The 24,581-nt window shown below is 46.8% G+C and overlaps 1 protein-coding gene across 1 annotated transcript in view; it reads left to right on the forward strand.

Moving 5' to 3' along the window:
• Positions 1-5,396: 5,396 nt before the first annotated feature.
• The window catches only part of KCNK9 (potassium two pore domain channel subfamily K member 9), an 89,542-nt gene continuing 70,357 nt past the window's right edge, over positions 5,397-24,581 (forward strand). Inside the window, exon 1 of the mRNA XM_027452742.3 lies at positions 5,397-7,389. Coding sequence (XP_027308543.1) covers positions 6,813-7,389 — 577 coding nt within the window. The 5' untranslated portion in view covers positions 5,397-6,812. The remainder of the gene's footprint in view (positions 7,390-24,581) is intronic.

Genomic DNA, 24,581 nt, shown 5'->3' on the forward strand with positions numbered 1-24,581 from the left:
TGTGTTTGAGTGAAACATCTTCCAAATCCTTCACAGCAGTTCTGGAAGAGACCTTTGGCTTGTGTACTGAGAAGCGAACTCACCCTTTCCGCCATGCATGAGCTCTGCAGAATAAAAATGATACATGAATATAAAAATAGAACAGAAGAGACTATTTAGGTTGGACCAGATGCTCACACTCCTGCCACCTAGGTTGATTTAGCATTAGTGAATTCACTGTAAAAAGAAGTAAGTGTGGGAAAAATACGAAGCGTAGGTCTGATCCTGTTCTTTTTTTTTCTCCCACGTGTGAACTTGCTTCACACGAGCACCCTCTCCCTAAGTCAATGAAACTCTTGGTGCATGTTTTCTGTCACCGCTGATTACTTTTGAGAGGGTTGTCATGTTGCAGGCACAGAGGGATGAAGAGAAGAATTAAAGCACCAGTCCCCTGTTTTGTCTCCTTCTGCATAAACACTGCTCGGGGAAGGGAACACTGCTGAATGATCCGAGACCTGCCTGAGTGTATCCGATAGCGGCTGCGCTCCTTTTGAACATCAATGGGAAAAGGCACAAAGAATAAAAGGAGAGCTGCACGGGGAAGGTTCCCTCCTCCATCATTTTCCTGAACTGCTGCTCTAAGGACACGGGTGCGTTCACCTAGTAACCCAAGCTCGGCTTCCTCCTGCAGTCAGCCAAACAAGTCCATGGTCCACGAACACTTCAGTGGCTGTGCAAACGCATGCAGCTGGTGGAAGCACCGAACCAGAGGAGAGCTTGTGAGAGTAAAAGGAAGCGTGGCTCTTATAATCCAGCCTCTAATATTTGCCGCGATGATCCTCGTGTTCCTGATAAAAACCCTATCCAAAGGCCACCAGATAGAAAGATTCTGCCTATGATAGGCTTTGAGACAAGCATTGCGTTTTTAAACCGAGCCACTTCCCAGTTCTTAAAATCGCAATGTTTACCTCGGTGCTGCAGCTGCACTGTGAAGGACAGCCACTCTCACGGTTGGAGCATTTCCTGAACTAGTTTCTTAAACTTGCAGGAAGGAATTTTTATGGGGGACCTCTGGTGAGCTATTCTTCACCGCTGAAATTGCAGAGTTTTCCTTATGCATCCCCGCCCTCCGTGGGTGTTGGATTTGCTGCAGATCTGAAGCCCTCCTCTCAGGTAAAATGTGTGACAACAACCCCTCCTTGCATGTGCCCACCTTCCAGGAATAATTGCCTATCGCCACTCAGAAGAACATTCACAGCAAATTTCAGCACCCATCAGGTGTTGATGTGTATCTCCTGCCTGATTATCTAAGCTTCCTTAGGGCATGCAGAGCTGTAGAGGACAATGCCTCCTCCAGTACCAGCACTGCAGTAATTTAAAAAAATCCCCCGAAGGGCAAGAGACACTTTCTGGGGTGAAACAGGGCTACATCTCTGCCTTGCTTGCTTGTAGGCAAAGAATAAGGCACAGAACATCTCCTTGCCATGGCAGACAGGTGGAGAAGCTACAAAGAGCTGTCATGTTACACCCTTGCATGGGGATGGTGGCTAAAATTGGGGCTACCTCACTTGAACTTCAAAATCTCTACCAAGCTGTAAGTGTCATGGAGAAAATTTATAGTAGACTCCCTTGCAGCACAGGGGCTGGGGACCACTGAAGGAAGCCTGGTTTGAACAAACAAAAGCAAGTGCTCTTCCCAGTCTGAATGACAGATCTGTCAAACACTTTCTCAGGGGATGCTGAGGATGCAAAAATTTTAGCTGGATTCAGGAAAAAGAAAGAACAAGTGCTTGGAAGAAAGATCCATTATGGGTCACTAAACAGAGCAGCTAAGTGAGGCTCAGAAAATCTCCTGAATCAAAATAGTCTTGAGGTTGGGAGAGTACTGAAGGTGAAAAAGAATCACACATACTTCTTCTGTTTTCATTTCTCCCTACGTGTCACTGTGGGAGAGAAATTTCTGGGCTAAATGAGCCCTGGCCCTGAACAAGAACCACTGTTCTCACCATCTTCGTGCCGCTGTTTCAAGAGAAAGAAAATAACTTCCTGACAACCTGTGGAGAAAAATAAATAGCTTAGCTCTTTCCTTCATTTTGATCATGTTTTTCAGTTATTTTTCTGGTTTGGAGCTTTTTTTCCCCTCATATCTGGTTTGTTGTGACTCCACTGTTTCAACTGGAAGATGGCTCGTGGATTGGCAACTCTCAGCCCGTTCTTGCAGAGAGAGCCACTAGGTCTCTCCCTGCTGCAGCATCTCTCTTTGGTCAACAGTAGAAACTGGAGAGGTCCACAAAAGCAACTCGGATTCCAGTTCCCTTGCAGCTTGCTCTTGCCTTCGCTGTAAACTCAAGGTGAAAGAGGAGAACAGCTCTAACACCACAGCACCCACATCTTACCTGGAAGGTGGGAGACTTCTCACACCCGCTAGCTTCTTCTCGAGGGAGTAGGTGAAACATTGGGTTAGCAGATCTCACAGCAGCCAGTGCAACCATTTCGTAGCTCAGGGCTGTCTTCCAACCTGTTTGCTCTCCTGCAAATCAGACTAGTCTGAGAGGAGCTAAGATATATGTTGACACTTTGAGTTAGACATCCTTTTGGTCAATAATCAAGGCTTGCTCCTCCAGTAGCTGTGTTACAACTGTCCACGTCCCCAGCCAGGCAGTTTTCCACAAATATTTTTTTTCCTTACAAAGAAAAATTTTGGCTCGGATTTTTCAGCCACCTCCATTTATATTAAAGAGAAAAAAGCTGTTCGCTCATCCCTCATCCCTCTAATCCTTTCCATGCCAGCTTTGCCAAGAGATATTTTCTAGATTCTTCATCTTTACGGCTTCCTTTTCTTTCAGCCATGCTACACACCCCTGGGTCCCAACCCTGCACTAAGGCTGACAGTGAACTTTCTGTTCCAGGGTGTATGTGTCTGCCTCGCGCTTGGGCGATGCCAGCTCCGCTTGGCACTCCAGCAGAGCCCGCGAGCTGAGCCATCGATCATCCTGTCCAACGTCACTCCTTCTCCCCGAAGTTTGCCTGACTGCTCCGCTGCAGATGGAATGCTTGAGGGACACTTTGGATGGTATTTGCACCGTGGTTCAAACGCAGAGTTTTGCTGGGGAGGCCGGATGAGCAGCGCCACGGGGCTGGTCCTCAGAGAGGCTGGATGTTTTCTCGGCAACAAGGTCAGAAAACAAGGAGAAAATCCTAAATTGTTGCAGATGTAAATAGATGTGACTGTGACTTCTCTCTAAGCAATGCTGAAACGTTTGCAAGCACACAGAGCTACAAATATTTCCTGCTCCACAACCCCACCAAAATGCTAATACTCGGATATTTCTCCACTACGCACTACGCCAATCTGCAGCTTGACCCTGCAGCCCGAGAGGAGGAAGGCTGCAACCCCGTGGCTATGCCTGTACCCTCCATGACTGTCATGCTGCTCTGTGACCCAAAACCTCATGGAGACCTCGGCCCTTCCCAGCTGCCCACAGGCTCCACCTCAACCCCCCGTTAGTCACCACTTCCCAGCTAAAGGTTAATTACTCTGGGGGACATTTCCATCCAAGCTGTTGCCCGCAGGTTGCAATCCCTTCGTGAGTGCTATTTTTAGACCAGCTCCTTCGTTGCTATTGATCCCAGTCACCCTCCGTTAATTAGATACACACAACACACACAGCATTTGCAACTCATTTATCAATTCCATTCAGCACCTCCATCCCCTGAGATGTAATTTGGAGCCCTCCTTGAATCATGCTATTGATCTTTCCCAGCGACTTTGCTATAGGATTCTCTGTGTTGCAAACTATTTATAGATCCTACTTCTTCTCCTGCTCTCCCTTGGGGAATCATAAATGGGCAACGGTAATCAGGCTTCTATTTTTAAGAAGGAGTTGATCGAAACCAGATATTTCCTCTTTTCTCCTTCCCCCTGTTGCCGTTAGCACAAGCATCTTTCAGCAGGTGAGACCTTCCCGCTCTGCGTGGTGCTTGTAATGATTTTGGTAATGCTCAGGTGACGCGATCCAGGCCTTGCCCTGGAGGATGAAAATTTCGTTTGCTGAATTAACAAAATGAATCCCTCACTCCTCACTGTGTCCAACGGTTTCACGAAGGGCTCTGTGACCTGTTTTGGCTGCTCAGCCTGAGGTGCTCCTTTCAGAGGGCTTCTGTCTCGGAGACTGACTTCTCAGCATGCAGATTTGATCCATTTTCAAGGCACCGGGTTCCCGTTGCACGCTAAAGGAAGGGTACCCAAAGCCCTTAAACAACCTGTAGTCAGGACTGGGACATATAGAGATGCTTTTAGGGAGGGAGGACAAGTAAGAAGCCCAGGTGTCCCAGGATTTCAGAAAGACCTAAAATGGGACTCCAAAGTCAGGAGCAACTCAGCCTTTGTTGGCTAAGGCTGCAAATCCCAGCTGTAGGGCAGGAGTCACCATCTAGGGGCCTGCAGTTACCATGGGCAAGGTGACACCAGAAGGACAGCCTTGTCTTGAAGCTTATGCAAAAAACACCTTAGACTTCCCCTGGTGGCACCTACTGCTGGAAAGCTGATGGTGACATGGGGGAGAGGAGCTGGGCAGGCTGCCAGGCGGTGCTGTGGCTGGAGGCCAGCTGGGGTGTTTGGGGCTAGGGTGTAGCTGTGATGTTTGGGGTTGTGGTATTTGGGGCTGTGTGTGAAGCTGGGGTGTCTGGGGCTGAGGTGTGTGGGGCTGTGTGTCTGCAGCTTGGATATTTGGGGCCGTAGAGTTTGGGAGTGTGCATGTGCAGCTGTGGTGTTTGGGGCTGTGGTGCCTGGGGTTGTGTGTATATTGCTGTGGTATTCGGGGCTGTGGTGTTTGGGGATGTGGTATTTGGGGCTGTGGTGTTTGGGGCTGTGGTGTTTCGGGTTGTATGAGTGTAGCTGTGGTGTTTCGGGTTGTGGTATTTGGGGCTGTGGTGTTTGGGGCTGTGGTGTTTGGGGTTGTGTGAGTGTAGCTGTGGTGCTGGGGCTGTCTGTGTTTAGCTGTAGTGTTTGGGGATATGCATATGTAGCTGTGGTATTTGGGGCTGTAGTATTCGGGACTGTGTAGCTGCAGTATTCGGCGCTGTGGTGTTTGGGGCTTTGTGTGTGTAGCTGTGGTATTTGGGGCGGTGATGTTTGAGGTTGTGGTATTTGGGGCTGTGTGTTACTGCCGTGGTGCCTGGGGCTGTGTTATTTGGGACTGTGGTATTCAGGGCTGCGTGTGTGTATCTGTGGTGCCTGGGGCTGTGGTATTCGGGGCTGTGCGTATGGCTGTGGTGTCTGGCACCGTGTCACTGTGGTGTTTGGGGCCGTGTGTCTTCGGGGCTGTGCATTACTGCGGAGCCTGAGGCTGTGCGTGTGCAGCTGAGCTATTTGGGGCTGTAGCGTCTGGGGCTGCGGTTCTGGGGGCTGCAGCGTGCCTGTGGGGCTGCGTCCCCACAGCTGCAGCGCCCACGGCCATGAGGCGCGGAGCTCGGCCGGCGGTGAGAGGCGGCTCCGCCCGTCCCGGCCGCCACCTCCCCACCACCACCACCACCACCACGGCCACCACCGCCCGTCCCCGCTTGTGGCGGCCGAGGCGTGGCCATGCCGGGGGGAGGCGGGCAGCGAACGGCGGCGGGGGAGCCCCGCGGCCTCTCCCTGACAGGGCGGCGCCGACGGGGTTAAGCCGCTCCCCGCGGCGGGCCGGGGCGAGCTCCCGCCTCCCGAGCCGGCTGCGGGGCGGCCACGGACACACAGCCGGGCACACTCACACACACACACGGGCACGCTCATACACACACACACCCCTCACACTCGCTCTCACACACACACACGCCGAGCACACACTCACACACGCGCGGGCGATGGCAGAGGGGCGCGGGCTTCATTTTCCCCGAGATGATGTCAAGAGCCTGGGAGAAGGAGGAGGAGGAGGAGGAGGACGCTTGCTCTTTTCCTTAACGGCTTTGTTCTAAAAAAACCATCCGAAATAAACCAGCCCAGGGGGAGCAGCCGCGAAAGTAGCCTTTTTTTTTTTTTTTTTCTTCCAAATCTTTATTTATTTATTTTCGTTTGTCTGTGTGTATCTTCTGCTCCCGGGGGGTGGGAGCAAGGCTCCGCGTCCCAACCCGGGCAGGTGCTCCAGCGGCGGCCGCCTCCCCGCCGCCCTCCCGGCCTCTTTCTCTCTCTCTCTCTCTCTCTTTCTCTTTTTCTCTTTTCTCCCCGCCCGCCCGGGGCGGCTCCGGGGCCGCTCCTCCCGCTCGGCTCGGCTCGGCTCGGCTCGGCTCCTGCGGGGCGCTGGCTCCCCGCCGCCCCCGCCTCCTGCCGGGGATGCTGCCCCCAACTCCCCGCCCGTCGCCTGATACCACCACCGCTACCACCACCACCACCACCACCGCTACCACCACCACCACCGCCGCTTCTTTCTTCGCCTCCCCGGACTCCGCACCGCGGACACCTGCAGCAAGCCGGCTCCCCGCCGCCCGCCTCGCACGGCGGCCGAAGGAATAAAAGCGCCCCCAGCCCGTCCCGAGCCTCTCGGACGGAGATTTTTTTCCCCCAAAATCTTCTCCCCCACCCCTCCCCGCCTTCCTTCTCAAGCAGCCCCCGGAGCCCAGCCGCTCCTCGGCCCCTCCATCCCCGAAGAAACTTGGGACGGGGCCGGCTCCAGCCTCCCCGCCGAGCCCTGCCCGGGCTGCGGGGGGCGAATTGGCGGAGGGGGGGGGCCTCAAAGCACCGCAGGACCCCGTCCCGGCTCCTTCCTTCCTTCCCACGCCGGGGACCCCCCCCTCTATAACCCCTGGCCTCGGTGCTGGGGAGGAGCGGGGTGTGTGTGTGGGGGGGGTTGCCCTGGATGGCCCTGCGCACTGGGACGGCTTGGTTTGGGCAGGTCCTGCGCAGAGTTTCCCGGCTCCAAGGCACCTGGTCCCGGCGCTCCAGCAGCCTCCTGTGCCTCTCGTCTGGCCAGGAGCCCGAGCACAAGCTGCCCCCCAGCAGCGGTGGCGGTGGGCGCCGCCGCCGCCTCCCCCGGCAGCTGTCCCCCTGCTGCTGCTGCTGCTGCTGCTGCTGCTGCGGCTGCCGCGGCCTGTCGGATCCCCGGGCGGCCAGGGGGGGACATGGTCCCCTCACTCGCCCCTTGCTGGCGGCCATGAAGAGGCAGAACGTGCGGACCCTGTCCCTCATCATCTGCACGTTCACCTACCTGCTGGTCGGGGCCGCCGTCTTCGACGCGCTCGAGTCCGACAACGAGATGCGGGAGGAGGAGAAACTCAAAGCCGAGGAGATCCGGCTCAAAGGAAAGTACAACATCACCAGCGAGGACTACCGGCAGCTGGAGTTGGTGATCATGCAGTCTGAGCCGCACCGGGCCGGCGTCCAGTGGAAATTCGCCGGCTCCTTCTACTTTGCCATCACGGTCATCACGACCATCGGTGAGTGGCTTCGTTTTGGGGAGGACCTTTGGGGTCGGGACAAAAGCCTTCTCCCTCCCCTCTCCCAGCTTGGAAGAAAGGGAGAGGGGCAAGGGGGCTGTGGCGTGCAAAGTGTTAAGTGCCGGATGAGTGTTTTGGCTGCCCTCCCGTGTTATGTAATTTGTGGCTCTCCATGGGCAACTTGTTGGACTCGGAGGTGTCCCGCATCTCTTTCCCCTGGAGATGGAACCTGTTGTCCCCTGGGTGGGACTGGAGAGGAGCGGGGCTATGCTGGTGGGGGACTGGTGGCTACCAAGTGGCTACCACCGTCCTGCGGCTTGGGTGGCGAGGAGGAGGTGGGGAAGGGGCGGGATGGCACCGCTCGGGGGGTTCCCCGCGGGAGGAGCGAGGCCCTGCTGCCACGCTTCTCCTGGGAACCGTGCGTGCACCTGCACTTCGGAGACACAGGGAAAACTTGGGCAAAAGGCAGCTGGATGAGGACAAAACGAGGAGGGCGTGTGAACAGGCTCAGCCTGGAACCCCCTCTTTGCAGCCGTGGCCGAGGGCAGCCCGGCTCTCCCAAACTTTGTCTTGGCATCGGCAAAAGGCTGTGGTGGGGTTCCCACAGCTGCGGTCTCCCGACGTGTTCCTGAAGTTTTCTTTGCAGCTGGAGCGCCTGATGTGTCAACAGGTCACAGAGTGCATCTCCTCTCTGTGGCCGTACAGTCCAGCCGGCAGAACGATGCCCGCTGTCGTGCCGGTGTTGCCTAGCTCCCCGGACATGCCATTCCCCAGGACAGCAGAGGGACCATCAGCGGACGCAGCCACAGGCTGTCATTTTGTACTTCTCTGCTTCGCTCAGCTCAGACGGAGCATTTCACATAAAGTTTGCTTCCCTGCCGTAAAAAATAAATGCCACGGTAACTAGAGGCTGCAGTGTGCACGCCAGGCTGCTGCAGCTCAGGCTTTGGCTTGGTTAGCAGGTGTGTTCTTCCTTGTTTTGCTTTCGGTAGGGTGGATTTGCTGAGGCTGTTCGACTCGTCCTTCTCTCAGCACTTCTAGATGCTCCCCTCTAATATCTGGGGAGATCTGAAAATACCCCTCTAGCTCGGAGGCTGCTTGACAGTGCCTTGTATTGAACACAAAAGAACTAGCTCTCATGCTAATACAGGAGGACTCGATCTTTTTTTTTTTACCAGTTAGGGCTTGTTACGACCAATTACCACGTTGCCACCTGAAGATAGTGGCAGTTTTCAGCAGAGTACGCCGTCCGCTGTCCTTTGAGCTGTGTGTACTTACATTTGTATTTGACTATGTTATAGCTGGTGCATTAACGTGTTCATCTGAAAGACTATTTGACAGCATGAAGCCTATTTGCCCTTTCAAAGATTAGATTTTAAGTGGCAATCTCCTTTTCTGTTACTATATACATACATAAATAAACATATGCAAGTAGGCTATAGAATATAAAGTAGAATGTAACTTTAGCAGATGACTTAGATTTGCTTTTCTTCATTATGGTGTCCGAACTCTCCTCCTTTGCTGACCGATTCTCTCTTCCTTGATCTGTGTCTTGTCATTTATTTGGGCTAAGTGAATACTGGACTATCGTGCCCTCCTGGTTTACAACAGGGCTTCCATGCACATGCCTGTATACTCACAGTGCCCTATACTCCTGCCTGAGCTGCAATACTTTCTGTGTTCTTAAGCTCGGTTGGTGACAGGTAGAAAGGGCTGTTTTTACAGTATTTTGCTGTTTTGACCGTATTTTACCTGGAAACAAGTACAACTTGCCTGGGAGGCTGTAGCATTTTCTCATGCAAAGAGCTGAGATTCATGTAGGAAGCTCGGAGCCCATCAGCGTGCAGAGGATAGTAGTGTACATTTCTGTAGGCTGAGGTGCTTTGGGATGTCAGAAATGTGTAGGTTTAAAGCATGTATAGCAACGGGGAACCACAGGAAGGGAAAAGGATAATAAAGAATGGTGCGGAAGGACGTTCTTTGACAATTGTTCATTGGGGAAGCTCTACTCCAGGAGGATACGTGATCCCTCTTGCAAAAGTTTATTAATAGTTACTATCAGTATCTTGCCAAACTTATTTCTGTTTTGCATGTTTCTTCAGTACTAAAGTAGCTTCAGGATGTTATCTGATCTACTGGTGGTCTGTAAAAGTGAGCATGGGCGGTATTTCTTTATTTTTCATTTATCCTAAAAAAAAAAAAAAGGTTCACAAGAGCAAAGTACGACTTTCTATATTAAAGTTCTCAGGAAAATAAGAATAGATTTCTTCTCTGTTTCTTGACCTGGACAGCAATCTTGAATGTTCATCTTCATCTTTTTTTGGTGGTTCTTATTTTTAATCTAACTGTGTGTGCTCTCACATACATTTCCTTCTCCCTCTGAAGCTTTCCAGACACACTTCAAGAAGCACATGCCGTGTATGCATTAGTGAGTGTGCTGTAGGCAGTAAGTGCTCTTGTAAAAGTGCCTCTAAATAACCATCTCAGGCTGTTTTTTAAAACAGAGTGAATAAAACCCTCTGTCGCCTATTCCAGAGTGGTAAATCTGTCTCCACGAACTTCTCCTCGGAGGAGTGCAAGAGGAATCAGTGGACCACAAAGTCTAGCGATATGCATATGATAGCAGGCTAATTTATGTCTAACCTAATTGCTCTCCTTGATATTGCAACGTGCCTGCAGCGATTCCCTCCTCGCCGTGCTGCGTGAAACTCCGGCAGCCTTAATTTAATGCAGGAAGGTTCTCATGGGCCATGGACCGTGGTCTGGATGTGATCGATCTCTTCTTCCTCCGGGCTCTTCATCCTGCGAGGTCTTCATCCTCCGGGCTCTTCATCCTCCCGGCGGGACATGGTGCTGAAGGGACAGCTCCGGCAGCCTCCACGCCTCCTCCCCAGCCTCCCCAGCGGGCAGCCTCCGCAGAGAGGGGCTTCGTTCGGGTGGGATTTGGGCTCTGAAGGCCAGGTTGGGTTGGCTACTGAAAGCTGAAAGCCTCCTGTGCGAGGTGAAGCGCTGAGCGTTGGCCAACTCTCACGTTTCCTTGAACCTTCAGCGTTTCGCCTGGGGTAGAGGGCGGGAGGTTGTTGCTCACTTGTCAGTCCGACTGCTAAATAATGAAACCAGGGCTGATTGAATAAATGGAAACATTTTTATTTATTTATTTATCTATCTATCTATTTATTTATTTTCCACCTGTGGCAATATTTTTTTCCTACTCCCCAGGTGCAATGATGTTTGTGTTTGTTTGTTTGTTGTCTATTTTTTGAAACAACTGCAGGTGCTACATGTTTTCATGGCTCTGCTCTTAAAATTCACAAGCTGAAGGGAAATAACCACCCCTTCACGAAGTTTGGGTCCTGCTTGAATCCTGTGAAAGTTTTTAGGTGATCAGAACGAACTAATAGGCTGTTCTTGGCTGTTGCCAGTTGCTGAGTTTATTTCGGGATTGCTCTCACTTCAGAGTTAGCTAGTATAATTTCCTATCCATTTACAGTTACACAGCCAAAACGATGACAGAGAGTGATTTAATCCAGTTCTCCATCCAGCTATTTGTCTTTTCTGAGAAACACTGCAGAATATGCCACTGAGTATCAAGAGGCTGGCTACGATGAATGAAAACACCAACTTTTGAAAATAAAAAGTAGCTCCTAGGATTCCTACTAAGTTTCGGTGCCCTTTTCCACAGGTTTATAGGAGTGGCTAAACTGCTTCTGTGTTAGCAGGTGTCGACACTGTCAAAATGTGTTGTTGGTATGGCTATCGCTCTACCATTTAGGCCTTAAAGGGTGATAGTCATACTTGATTTAACACCACTGAGCTCTAGTAAACACTGAATATTTCTGGAGGCTTGTGTAGAATGTAAAGAACTGAAAGCTGTTTGTGTCACCCTAAAATGAACTGAAACAACAAACAGATTGAGGATTTTTATTTATTTATTTTTTTTTTCCCCGGGAAGTTACTGTAAGGAGAACAAAATTGAAACAGTGTGTGTGCTGTGAATTGCTAGTCTCTTTTTCTAGCTTTTAGGCCTTTGTTTTCAGTCTCAAACCTACTGTATGCAGTGAATGAAGTATCCTGGTGAACAGAGACAAAATATTTTTGGAGAATGTGGTGCAACGTCTGTAATGATGAATGGAGAAACCACCTACTGACAGCTGTTTGGCTACTGATACCTAAAGATTCAGGAGCTGCTTACATCCAGAGGAGGGGATGGCTTACTTCTGGTGGCCTCACAGCGAATTTGAACCTGTATTAATGAACTAAGCAATCACATGCTTAAACCCAGATCAGGATAGTTATTTTGTGCCCTCATCCTTTCTCTGCATTGCTTTACCCTTCTGTAAAATGGGTATAAAATACTCACCATGCTGATAGTGTTGTGATGTTTCTAATTTGGGTTAGAAAAAGATACGTTTTAACGTGTGAATTGTTTTGTCAGTGGTGCTCCTCCTTTACGGCCAGCCTCTGGTGGTTTGAGTCTGCTTTTGTTTTTTGATAGATGGCAATAGCTAAAAGCAGTCCATTGAAGAGCTGCGAATAGGGAATCGTGTCAGATGGACAACTTGCAGTGGAAAGAAAGGAAGACAACAAGACATAGAAGGAGAAAGGCCAATATTTTGTTCAGTTAACTGCTGTGCTTGTGAATTGCTGGGACCATGAAGGTCATACCTCACTGAAAAGAAAGAAAACCAACAACCAACAACAACAAAAACACACACACACACAAACCAAACCAGAAAACAACCAAGACAGAGTAGATGAAAGCCACTTTATTATTAATAAGCTCAGGTGAAAGTAGAGAGCAAGATTTTCTGGTGTTTGTAGATCCACAGAAGTAATGGATCTGTTCTGATTCACACCACATGAAGTTTCAGTGGAGATTACTGGATGATCAGAAGTTGTATTATCTGCTTGTGGCATCTCCTGGACAAAGCTTCTGTGAGCCACATGAAGATGAGTTTATGTAGAGTTTGCTCTCCTGCATAATTAAAATACATGTATTCTGCAATATCTTTTCATGCTATATCATTTGTCTCATGGAGAATTAACCAAACGATACAAAACAAAACAGAATATCCAAATAACGCTGTGCTAAGGCAGATAGGACTTGGTATGGCTTCTTTGCTCACATGCTCACAGAAACAGTTCCTGAGTTCTTGAAAACTGGTTTTGCAATGATACCTTGCATTCCTGCCAGAGGCACATTAACAAAAGCTTTTTAAAAATCACTGATAAGCAAGGCAAAAATACAGCTCAGACTGATGCTGAACTGCGACTTCCAGCTGTATGGCTTACTGGCAGGGCGAATGCAGCACCTAGTAATAGTCTGAAAACTATTGGGGAAGCATCGAGAAACCTCTAGCCACTCTGGCAGGAGATGGTGTCAGCAGATATCCTTAGCATAACCTGGGTTGAGAAATTGGTATTTTTTTTTTAAATATTTGGTGCCCTTTCTTCACTTTCTAAATATTATTCTTCATTTCTTTCTTCAACTGAAGCAAATGAGGTTTAGATTAGGCACTAGCAAACTCTTCCCAGCTGTCAGGGTAGGTGTGTGCTGGAAGAGATTGCCTAAGGAGGCTGTGGCATCTCCATCATTGGAGGGTTTTAAAAAGAGTTTAGATGAACATCTGTCAGGAATGGTTAACTTAGAGCTGCTTTTGCCTTTGGGGTAGAAGATGGACTGGCTGACCTCTTGAAGTCTTTATCAGCCGTATGTTGTACAGTTTTCTTTTTCCACATCTCAAACCCTTGTAGTTCCTACACTGGTTGGTTTTTCTGGAAAAGGAAAAACGGAGATCTTTTACATTTCATTTTCTCCACTGTATAGTCTTTGCTTATTGATTATTTTTCTATGCGGTAAAATCATTTATGTGCCTTTGCAGGTGTCAGCATAGAAACATCTTTGTTTGCACCCTGACAAGGTGGTAAGTTAGAGATGTCATTGAGTCTTAAGGGGAAGAAAACGATCCCCCTGATTCAGGATGGCAAGCAGAAATTTTCCAGGCAGAACTGGGAGGGAGAGGAGGTGTTCTAGATGAAGAGTAAAGGAAGAAGTTTATCTGTTAGCTTTGGGCTTGTGCCTGCTTCCACTAGAACGAAGTGGAATCCTGGATGCTGCTTTCTTTGGCAGTAGCATCAGAATTATGAGGCTTGATCTATGGGACAATGGATTGATGGATGCACAACGTGTGATTTGGGGCAGACCCTGTCGGTCTGGCTCAAAGCAAGGACCAGAATGCTGTCATCTTCTCTTGAAGGCAGCCTGAACTGAGGTGCTTAGTTCCTTTGGTGCACATTCCTTCATGAATGCTGAAAATGATGCTCATGGCTTCGAGCTGGAGTTACACAGCACTTTATATTCAGAATGCTGTTCTGACATTAGGTGATTCATCTTCACAACACCTCTGTGTAAAAATTATCCTCAATTTAGAGACAAGAAGATAAAATGACTTTCTGAAGATTCAGGTTGAGAACTATTTCTAATTACCTAGAAGCTCACTTCTCCCTTTCAGACCACATGGCATTACTTTATAGCCAGATTAAACAGTGAAGATGAACCAAAGGCACAGCTCCATAATGAATTCCAGGTGATATTAGCAAATTCCTGCAGCTCGGGTCTTCTGACGTGCAATAAAAGCAGAACCTGGAGCTTTACTATGTAAAGCAGCATTTACAGTTCTGGGTAATTATTTACCAAAGACCTTTTTAGAGTTTTTAGGTACCTGGTTCCTGTGCATTTTTCCTGACAATCCTTGACGGGATTCGGGCAATGGCTGCATGAAATATCCCCCTCCCCTGTAACAGATGCTAGCAAGGACACTTGCTGATGATGCAGAACTAATCAGTAAGAGACCTTGCTGCTTCTGAGCTGAACTACAGCTTACTGCGGGCTTGCAACAGATGTTTGCTGCATGTGGCAGGCATGGTCATCTCCTCTTGGTTTGGGGATGTTTTTGAATAAAGCCATGGACTACTTCAGAGATTTTGTATATGTAGATGCATACGTGCAGAAGTGGTATAGTGCAAATTAGTTTTAAACCATTGCCTTCTCTGAATGCATCCATGGGATCCACTGACTCCAAGATAAATGTACGGACAGCTGCCTTGCCAGAGGTTACCTATATCCTACCAGGTGTTTGCAGCTTGACTCCTTCCAGCTAATGTTGATGTTGACAATGCACCTGTGGCTGTTTCTTTGGTTAAAGTCAGTTTAGGGAATCTACGGATTAGGGAATGTAGGAAAAACAAACAAACAAAAATCAACACGGAAATGAAGGCCTGTTCAAAGTCTGCTGTAAATAATGGAGAGACTATCTGGACTCAGAGTAGATTTGAATCAAGCCATTATATGACATCAATTCTCCAGTGCAAGGAGCTGTATTCTGTAGCAAACCATTTCCCCCCAAATATCTGTAATAACAATTTTCAGATTTTTCTTTTAATAATGAAGCAAACAGATTTTGTGGAGTGCTGAATTTGACATTTCTACTGATTTTTAGTTTATTTAATTGAAAGTGGAAAGCTCAAGCATACAGCTCCTGAATACCTTTACCTTAACTTTCAAAAAAGAGAAATCTTGAGGAAGAATTTTGATGGATTTTATTCTTTCTATTTGTTTTGATGGTGATTTTTTTTTTTTTATTTTGTTTTCTTTCATTGCTGCCTGACATTAACAACCTCTTCTGATCCACTGAGACTTTTTGGTTTTGTTTCTTCTTGGAAGTGTAATGCATACTTCTTTACTGTTTCAGGGGGAAAATCTTTCAAAATTTCTTTTTTTTTTTTTTTTTTTTTTTTTTTTAGGAGTTAACTGACCTTTTTTTAATGCCTGGCCAATTGCTACAAGAGGCTCATGCAGTAGTCAGTTGAGTCAGTTGGTTAAGGGGTTCAGTATCCTTTTTAACTGCTTTCATTACAGAAATGATTCAGGCATGTCAGTGGAAGACATATCTCTATTAAGGACTCGTGTATTTGTTACTTGTTAGGACGCTTAGGAGGGAATAGACTGTCTTGTCCTTTCAGTTCCCTGCACCATCAAGAAAGAAGAGCTTCAGAGAAAAGCAGGCAAATAGTGGGGTTAAAAGGTATCTGATGGGAAGCTGATTGTCTCTTGGCTCTGCTGTCACAGAAGGGGATCGCTCCCCTTGCTAACTGTGAGCTATCTTCAACAGGAAAATTTCAGAGAGCTTTAGGAGCTGATGACTGAGACCCACAGCAGCTCTCTAATTGTGCAGTGCAGGAGATCAGCTGCAAGCAAACATTCGTAGTCTCCCAATTTAGGGATATGCTTGTTGTGGTGAAGGAAAGGTGGGAAGAAAAGGGATCTGCTCCCAAGGCAATCGGCACTGCCAACAGTTTCCAATGTATGTTACTATTAACTCATTACAGAGACATTTGGGTGCAGATGGAATATTTTATTTCTTCCATCACCTTTTGTTTTGATGTCCTGTAGAGAGGATGTCCTCCTCCTATGTTTAAACCACCATGGGCCATTGCTATGGGAACTGTATCAGACATTAACTGTTGTAACACACCTGTGACCACCTGGAGGTTTGAGTTTTCCCTTCCCTACATCTCACACCCATCTGGATCTTTTCAGGACCAGGCACAGTAGGAGATGGTGTCAAATGCTCTTGTTTCAGAGGTCTAGCCCTCTATTACTCTAACTAATGAGCAGTTGCTCTTAGCTGTTAATAGTCTGGAGTATATGGTGAAACAGGTCTGGCTCCACTCAGTAAAAACAGTGTTATTGGCAGCAATAATTTTTAAAAATCTGGAGTTTGGTACTTGCATTGACCCTGCTCTGGAAGCGAGGGGACCTGCAATAATATGAACTCAGCAGCAGGAAGCACACGGAACCCTCACTATAATCTTCCGTGTCCCAGGTATATTGCTTAAGGCACTGCATTGGACGTATTTTAAAACTCTTGATGTAATAAAGGTGATTGATTATAATCTTGCACCTCATACCTGCAGAGGTGACCAAACGTCTCAGTGCTCTTCCACAGTTGTTCTGGTCTTTGCTATTTTTTGGGGGGTTTCCAGAGGTAGACCAGGAGTTGTAGAAGAGTAGCTTTCATGAAACAACATCTAGTATTTTCTAGAAATAGCAGAGGGATGTCATTTCAGTATTATTCAGAATTGTTACATGTACATGTATGAGGCTGTCAAAAGATCTGAATTGCCTTGGACTCCTAAAGAGAAAAACAGCAAAAATGGAAGTCTGGCAACCAATGTTTGGGGAATGAGAGGCTGTCTGAGTGTTTGAAGGCATTTACACACCTTAACTCCCCCGTGTCCTCCATCAAAGTGCCTGATCTATTGCTGGTTTGCTGCTGGACACCAAACATGTGTTACCTTTGCAGTCTTTTCTGAAATATTACTTAGGTGTGTAAGAAATGAGATGAAACTAATTCTAGTCAACTGATAGACAATGAAATGACAATGGATCTCTGTAGTTGGAAGCACCTGGAAATCCCAGAGATTTAACTCTTCAGTTGACTTTCCTACTGATACATTAAGAATTCGGTGATCTTCTCAAGCTCTCTCCTTCAGAGTTTCTCCCCTCCTTTGCTGTTTCACGTGGCAATGAATATCCCAAGATGAGGATGTAGATCGTGGAATCACAGAATGGTTTGGGTTGGAAGGGACCTTGAAGACCATCTAATTCCACTCCTCTTGCCATGGGCTGGGATATCTCCCACTAGACCAGGTTGCTCAATGCCCCACAGATGATAGCTGTTCAGTCTGTGCTGGTGCAGTTGGGTTTTGCATCATTTTTTGGTATTTTTGCCTGACAAACAAATAAATGCGCATCCAGTCTTTTGGCAGCAAAGGCTTAAGCTCATGATTTGCTCTTAAAACACATCCTGCCTAGTAGTAAAAGGCCTGTTATTTAAAGGGCACTTTTCAAAACAATTAGGGCTTTAGTAGCAATGTGTTTGCCTTAATGAGTGCACTCTGCCAGTCAGAGGAAACAACATAAGCTGATACCTACTCGTGTAGGCCAACAGAAGCAAATTAGCAGTGTTACAAGTCAGTCCATGAATGTACTGCACATCCAAGTGGTTTGTTTTAACACTTGAGAAGCACTTGATATGATTCAGCGCGGCTTTATTTTTGTTTTCTTCCCAAATATCCACCCCCAATTATGTTTTCATTTAGAAGCCTTTGTACCAGTCCTATCCTATTAAGTGATAACCTAATCTGTATGGGCTGCGTTCGGCTCTGCTTTAACTGTTGGACTGGCACCAGAGATAATTTTCCACAAAGCCTCACAGTCTTCCTGCATCGCTTTTGCTGCATGAAGTTTACTGTCAGTGCACTTAAAACGTAGGCAGGCCAGCTGCTGGCACTTTGGTATTTTGGTGATGATTTTTCAATCGTGGTTTTGACGGTGGTTTACCTCCATATTGCTGCTTCCAGAGCTAGGAAGATGAATATGTTCTGGCTTATTTATTTATTGATGTATTTTTATTTCAACTGATTTTTTCTTTCCTCAAGATGAACCACAGTAAAGGCTGGTGATACCACAGAGGTAGAAGCATGGCATGTGAGCTTGGCTCTGAGTATTTAGCAACAGGTATCACGAGGGAAGTTGCTGGCTCTCGGACATTTGTGGTCCTGATTTGGATGACTAGTTGAAACCTGGCTTGCAGGTCAGGAGCTAAGCAGTTAAAAAAAAATTTCCATGATCTCTATGGAAAGAATCCAGCCTGGGCTTTTCAGATCTGACCAAAGCCACAGCCTGTTCCTGAAGAGCTTGAGGTTGGTACAGGGAATAAGAAAAAACTATTAAACAGCATCGAGGAAGAGTTAGATTAGCTACAGAGGGAAAATCTTTTCAGCAGTGATACTAGTGAAACACCGAAATACATTGCCTGGGGAGGGTGTGGGCTCCTTTTTGCTAGGTCCTGAGGAACAGGATAGACAAGCATCTGTCAAGAATGACCTATGCATGCTGTCCTACCTCGCGGCAAAGTATGGACTAGTCTCCTCCTGCCTGATTTTCTCTGGTTCTGTACACACACAGGCTGTTTGAAGTTTGTCTCTGATCTTGCTTGGGATCTATGTAAGTTTATCCTGTCCTTTTTTTTTTTTTTTGCTAAAGGTTCCTGCTTCCCTGAGGGATTATTGGTGCATCCTACAATTTCACCTCCAGCTGAATATCTGGATAAGAATCAACCTCTCTTCTCTTAGCAGCAACTGCTCACTGTCAGCTCTGTCACCAGTTTTTTTATGGCTACTGTTTGAACAGTTCTACCGGTGGCTGTTGCAGGGAAAAGCAAACACACTGCCTATCTCTAAAAAAGGGACAGGAGACAACATGGGGAGTTAATGCTCAGTCAACCTAAATTTGATACTCAGAAAGATATTTGATCAAGCCGGTAAACAATCAGTGTGAAAGTACCTAGGGGATAACAAGGGACAAGCTGGAACCAGCACAGATTTTTCTTGAGTAACTCACGTCAAAGTTATCTGGGTTGTTTTTGTTTGTTTCCTTGTTTGCTTGTTTTTCAGTAGAGTAGCTGGTCTAGTTGATAATGGGGGTGCGGTAGATCTTGACTTTTATTATATATATGTATAATAACATTATAATGGCATTGTAATAACATTGAGTTCTCATAAGTACAGTAGAAAAACATGGGCTGGATTGAATTACCACAGAGGGGTGCAAGGTCTGGAAGCACATGCAGTGTGGACTAGAGTTTGCAGTGTGGCAGCACTTATCCTGTGTGAGACTCCGTGCAGGTGTGGGTAAATGGGGCAGAAAATACAAACCTGGTTGGCCTTTGCTAAATCTGCCACTGGATAATTTCACAACAGGGATAAAAAAAAATATATACAATAATTATTGATAGTTTTTTGTCAGATTGGATGGCCATAAAATCCACGGTCTTATGAGGGTCTGTCTTGTGGTTGGTACCATTCAGTTTTCCCATTAATGGCTTGGCTGATAGAACAGAGAGTACACGTATTGTTAATTGTGAGAGGGGTGGCTAGCACTCAGGAGGGCAGGAGCAGAATACAAAATGATTTTGATGAATCGGAGAAATGGTCTGAAATCAATATGATGAAATTCAATAAAGACAAGTGCAAAGTATTGCACTGCAGAAGGAAGAATCAAAAGCACCCAGAGAAAAATGATGTGAACTGACTAGATGCATGTACCGCAACCAGAACACGGTGATAAAGTGGATTGTATTCTAAATATGTGTCTTTGGTGTGAGATGCACAAAACAGGCATGTGTTGGATGTAAGTCGCAGAAGCAGCTATTCTATTTTGTTAGAATTGGCGTGGCGTCAGCTTGAAAACTGGGTCCAGTTTTGGGTGCAGTGTTTTGAGAAAGGGACAGAAAAATCAGTGTCAGGAGGGGAAGCAACCAAAATGCTAAGGGAATGACCTATCTACAGTGTGAAATGAATAGAGGTTGTTTAGTCTGGAAGATGAAGGGAGGAGCAGTAACAGCCTTCAAATATTTATGTGGTTGTTGTAAAGAGGACGGCAGTAAGTTTCTCCACATATCTACCCACAGTGTTTGCGCTACAGCATGGCAGATGTAGGTTCACTGCCAGCAGTGAAAACAGCTGTCACATCATCTGCAGGGAGCCTCCCACGTGCCAGTGGTTGGATATTTATCTGAAGAGGTGAGTTGTCCAGCAGGCATGGGCTTGCTATGCTTCAGCCTTCCTCACTGCTGAATGAACTTGGTTACCCCAAGCCATGCGTTCCTAGGAGTGGGGAGCTGATAAATGCTATACAGGAGCTAGTGATAATTTGAGCAACCCCCAAGTGATGGACTGAGATTTAAACATCCTGGAAAAAGTCAAATAGTTGAAAGGTTCCTTCTAGTTCTGGCTTCTGGGCTTGTGTACTCTATGGGTGTTGCTGAGTACCACGCTAAATGCACAGCAACATTTGCTGTCTGGCTGTGGGCTTCATTGCAGTCAAGGCTGAACTTGTCTTTAAGAGAACAGTTCTGCTAGAACATGCATCAAAATGCATCTTGCAGCTCCTGCTCATTTTGCGTTTTGGGTTACAAATTGTCACGTTGAAACAAAGAGGTTTCTTCTCTTTCCCTAGATCCCATGCATACAAACCAGCAATTTCCATAACACAGACAATCACCCAATCTGTTATCTTGGCAGACACCAATGCGTTTCTACTTCGGAGGAAAGAAACCTATCCCATAATACACCTGTGCAATATATGGCGATGGTGATTTCGTTGCTAACCCCCGCAGCAATCAGTTTATGCCCTCAAGCATGGGATTTGATTATCCTTGTCATTATCTTAGCTACAAATGTTATTAGCAGCCATAAAATTGTCCATTAAAGTGAGAGGAATTACTTGCCTGTACCAAGGGGAGAACAGATAATTTACTACACAGATTTTAAGCCCAAATGTACTATTTTTCCAGAAGAACCCTCTAAGCTTTTGTACAAGCCTCCATATTTTTTTTTTTAAGTATTTCACAACTTGCTTCCCCTTCCATGGGATTAAGTTTGGGTCTTTATAAAATAATAGATAGATACATGTTGTTCTTGAAATACAGTTCCTCGTGTTCCATGGCTTGGGTGAATTTGTCCCTAAACCTGGAAGAGCAGATGCCCAAATGTTGTTTGGGTTCCATAATTTCTAGGCTTCAGTTTTGGCTCAGGCTTCATTTCCACACAAACGATTCTGGAGGTTTGGGACTGGCTTGGCATGCATGGACTGACTGTAACATCACTGGTTGAGTGTAGAATCAATTGATTTGCTTCTGGAAGTGTCATTTTTGTAGGTTTTCTTGATACTGCCATAGTATGTTTTTATGAGAGGAAGAGATGAGGTATCACACAGACCAAGAAAAGGTGCTGTGGCTGAGTGGGTGAGATCCAGTGTCTGAAAATTTTCTTTGTCTTCACCGGGACTGGCTGATTCATTCCCTTCCCACCACCTTGTTAATTCCTGTTCATGTATCAGTTCACCATAAAGCTGCTTTCTTATTCCCATGTGGTATTGTGTTCCCACCCCCTTCCATCAACAGGGAGTGGGAGAGACCACCTACATCTTTCCCAACAGACAAAAATGGTGGGTCCTGACAGACTGGGACAGATTCTGATCACCGTTGCTCTTTGTAAATCCTGTGGAACCAGGTTGTTTCAGTGGAGTTGTTGGCTTTAAACGGAGATGAACGTGTTCAGAATCTGGTCTTGAGAGCCTGTATTTTGGAGGAAGTATCCCCTCCTACTCATCCAACAAATTCACACACACACACAATGCAGCGTCAATATTAGCTCCCGTAGCAAATGGAAAATGTTGCAGCAGCCTGAAAAAAAAAAAGGAAATGTTCTCAAACAGGGCTTAAGAAAGTAAATAAACATCGTATAACCAACGAAATCGATACGGTTCCTTATTAGCCATTACAGATATCTCTGTCGTTGTCTCCATCACCCTGTACAGATTTCAGAGCTGTGGAAAATGTATAACCCAGGGGACCTCATTTCAGAACTTAGAGCTGCTATATTAAATGCAGGGTCTTGGGCAGGAGGCCTGAAAGAGATTGATGTTTGTAACAGGTTTTCCCCTTTCTCCCCTGAAAGAGCATTAACTGAATAAAACAAGTGTAAATATATCCAAAATGGATACATATTCATGGGTGTTTCAGTGTTATTAGAAACAGCTCCTCAAAAGCTTTCCTTTCCTGAGTCATCTCCATTGACTTAAAAAATGACTTTTCAAGAACAAATGCTAGTTTCAGGACGTCCAAGAGGGGAGAGCCTCTTAGCTTTCTGCATTCTGAAAGCTTTATATTCAGCTGTGCTTTTGCTTGAAGAGTGTCCTAGACAGAGGACTGCCCTTATGCTTTCCAGTCTATGTCTCATCGGCTTCTTTTACTCTTCACATCTTCCAACACACTCGGTAATATTCAAGCTATTCTTGCAGGCTTTCCTATTGAATTTGTTCAAGCCAAGCTGCTCTTGGCTGCTGAAGGCGTTCCCTCTTCTCCTCGTTGGGAACTTGATGTCCCTTTTGATCTGGGGAGTAAGAGCAAGGACTGTGGACTAAGCAGGTGGTCAATAGAAGTCAATTCCTTCCAATCAGAAGACCATGTCATTAACAGTTTCAGTAGAAGTGATGTTAGATTTGTAAGGAAGAAATCATGTTCTTATGACCCAGGACCATTCTTTGGTTGCTTCCCTAATATACGTAATATTGGGGAACATCCTGTGTCCTTTGGTGACTTCTGCTTCCATTCACAGTGCAGAGCTCTTTGCCAAGGAGAAGCTGGCACGTTTTCCTGCACAGCACATTGGTAGAGCCTTTGAAGAAGAGGAGGAAGCTGAAAACGTCTGTTAGGACAAAATGGACCATTGCTTGGACCATTCATTCAGGTGATTTCCTGAAACAGAAATGTCTGGCTTTGTTGGTCTGCAGTTTCCTAGTGTTTTAGTTCTGCTTATCAGATAAAGTGTGCATAGAATCACAGAATGGGTTGGGTTGGAAGGGACCTTAAAGATCATCTAATTCCAGCCCCCTGCCATGGGCAGGGACACCTCCCACCAGCCCAGGTTGCCCAAAGCCCCATCCAGCTTGGCCTTGAGCACCTCCAGGGATGGGGCATCCACAGCTTCTTTGTGCCAGTGCCTCATAGGGAAGAATTCTTTATTTCTTATCCAAACCTAACCTCTTTTAGTTTAAAGCCATTGCTCTGTGTTCAGTTTTTCATCCACCAGTACCCCCAGGTCCTTCTCCTCAGGGCTGCTCTCAATCCATTCTCCATCCAGCCTGTGTTTGTGCTTGGGATCGCCCCAATATGTCTGCAGGGCCTTGCATGTGGCCTTGTTGTTCACCTGGGCCTACCTCTCGAGCCCATCAAGGTCCCTCTGGATGGCATCCCTTCCCTCCAGCGTGCCAGTGGAAAACTTTAACCAGGATGCACTCAATCCTGCTGTCCGTGTTACTGACAAAGGTGTTAAATAGTGGAGTTAAATAGTACAGGGTCCCGGTACAGATCCCTGAGGGACACCACATGTGTGTGAGCGTGCTGACTGAGACTGCTGGAGAGCCCACAGGAGCTGTGTTTCACTGTTTCTTTCTCTGTTTAGAATGGTAGAATTACCTGAAATTTGAATATACATATGTGGGTAGGTAGAAAGACAAATTTCTTTTATATATAACCTTTTAATGTGACATGCTCCAACCCTCTTACAAGCATCCGTAGGCCCTTTGGGACATCCACAGCCTTTCATCTTCAAGGGGAGGCTGAAGGCTTTTGTGTCTCCTCTGGCTTCTCCTTCACCTCCCAACTGCAGTGCTTGATGTCGGCCTTGCTTCTTGGAGTGCCTGCAGCGTGAGCAAGACCTGGGGGCCGGGGTTTCCTGTCGCTTTTAATGGTGAGCCTGTGCGCAGAGCGAGACAGAAAGATCAAAGGCTGTGCGAGTGCACCGTGCTTGGTTTTGCTTACACCAATATGAATCGATTGACTTCACTGAGTTATGAGGGATTTACAGCTGGGGGAGAACGGTTTCTGACCTAATGGCTCCAAAAGAGGCTTTTCTTGGATGAGCAATGTAATTAGAGCACTGGAACAGACAGATTTCGTGACTCATCTGTGGGTCTGCAGTCTTTTCTTTGCTTCTACTAGGGTGTTCACTAATGTCACCACACTTTCATTTCATCCGTGGGCTGATCTAATGAAGGATCAACCATTGCTTGAACAGAGATCCCTATTCAGCTGCAAACCGTCCTCCAATCTTTGTGTCACTGTGCAAACTTTATTAACCTCAACGCACCCTAGGAAGAGACCCAGCAAGCTCAGAGCTAGGCACTCAGGTAGTTAGGAAAATTTCCATTTTCTTCCTTTGTTGGAGTTAAAAGAAATAAAAAAAAATGAGGCGGGGAGCAGGGAGAATGAATTAATGACTCGGTTCACTTACTAATCCCAACTATCTGTCTTAGCAGGGGGCAAAGTGGTGGAGCACATGTGCCAACATGGACTTGCTCTGTGAATACAGCTGAAACATGGATTTTGAGATCAGAAAAGCCTTTCCTTCAGAGCTGGTTGGAGGCCTGGGGATGAAATGTTTTTGTTAAAAGACACCAGTCCACTGGAACTGCAAAGCATCAGTTTGGGAAGCTTCATTGAGGATGTTCCCCATGTTTGTGGAGGAGGAGGTAGTGGTCAGTGTAAGAGGGACTGGGCTTG

The sequence above is a fragment of the Anas platyrhynchos genome, chromosome 2, assembly GCF_047663525.1.
Source record: "Anas platyrhynchos isolate ZD024472 breed Pekin duck chromosome 2, IASCAAS_PekinDuck_T2T, whole genome shotgun sequence".
NCBI classification, from domain to species: Eukaryota; Metazoa; Chordata; class Aves; order Anseriformes; family Anatidae; genus Anas; species Anas platyrhynchos.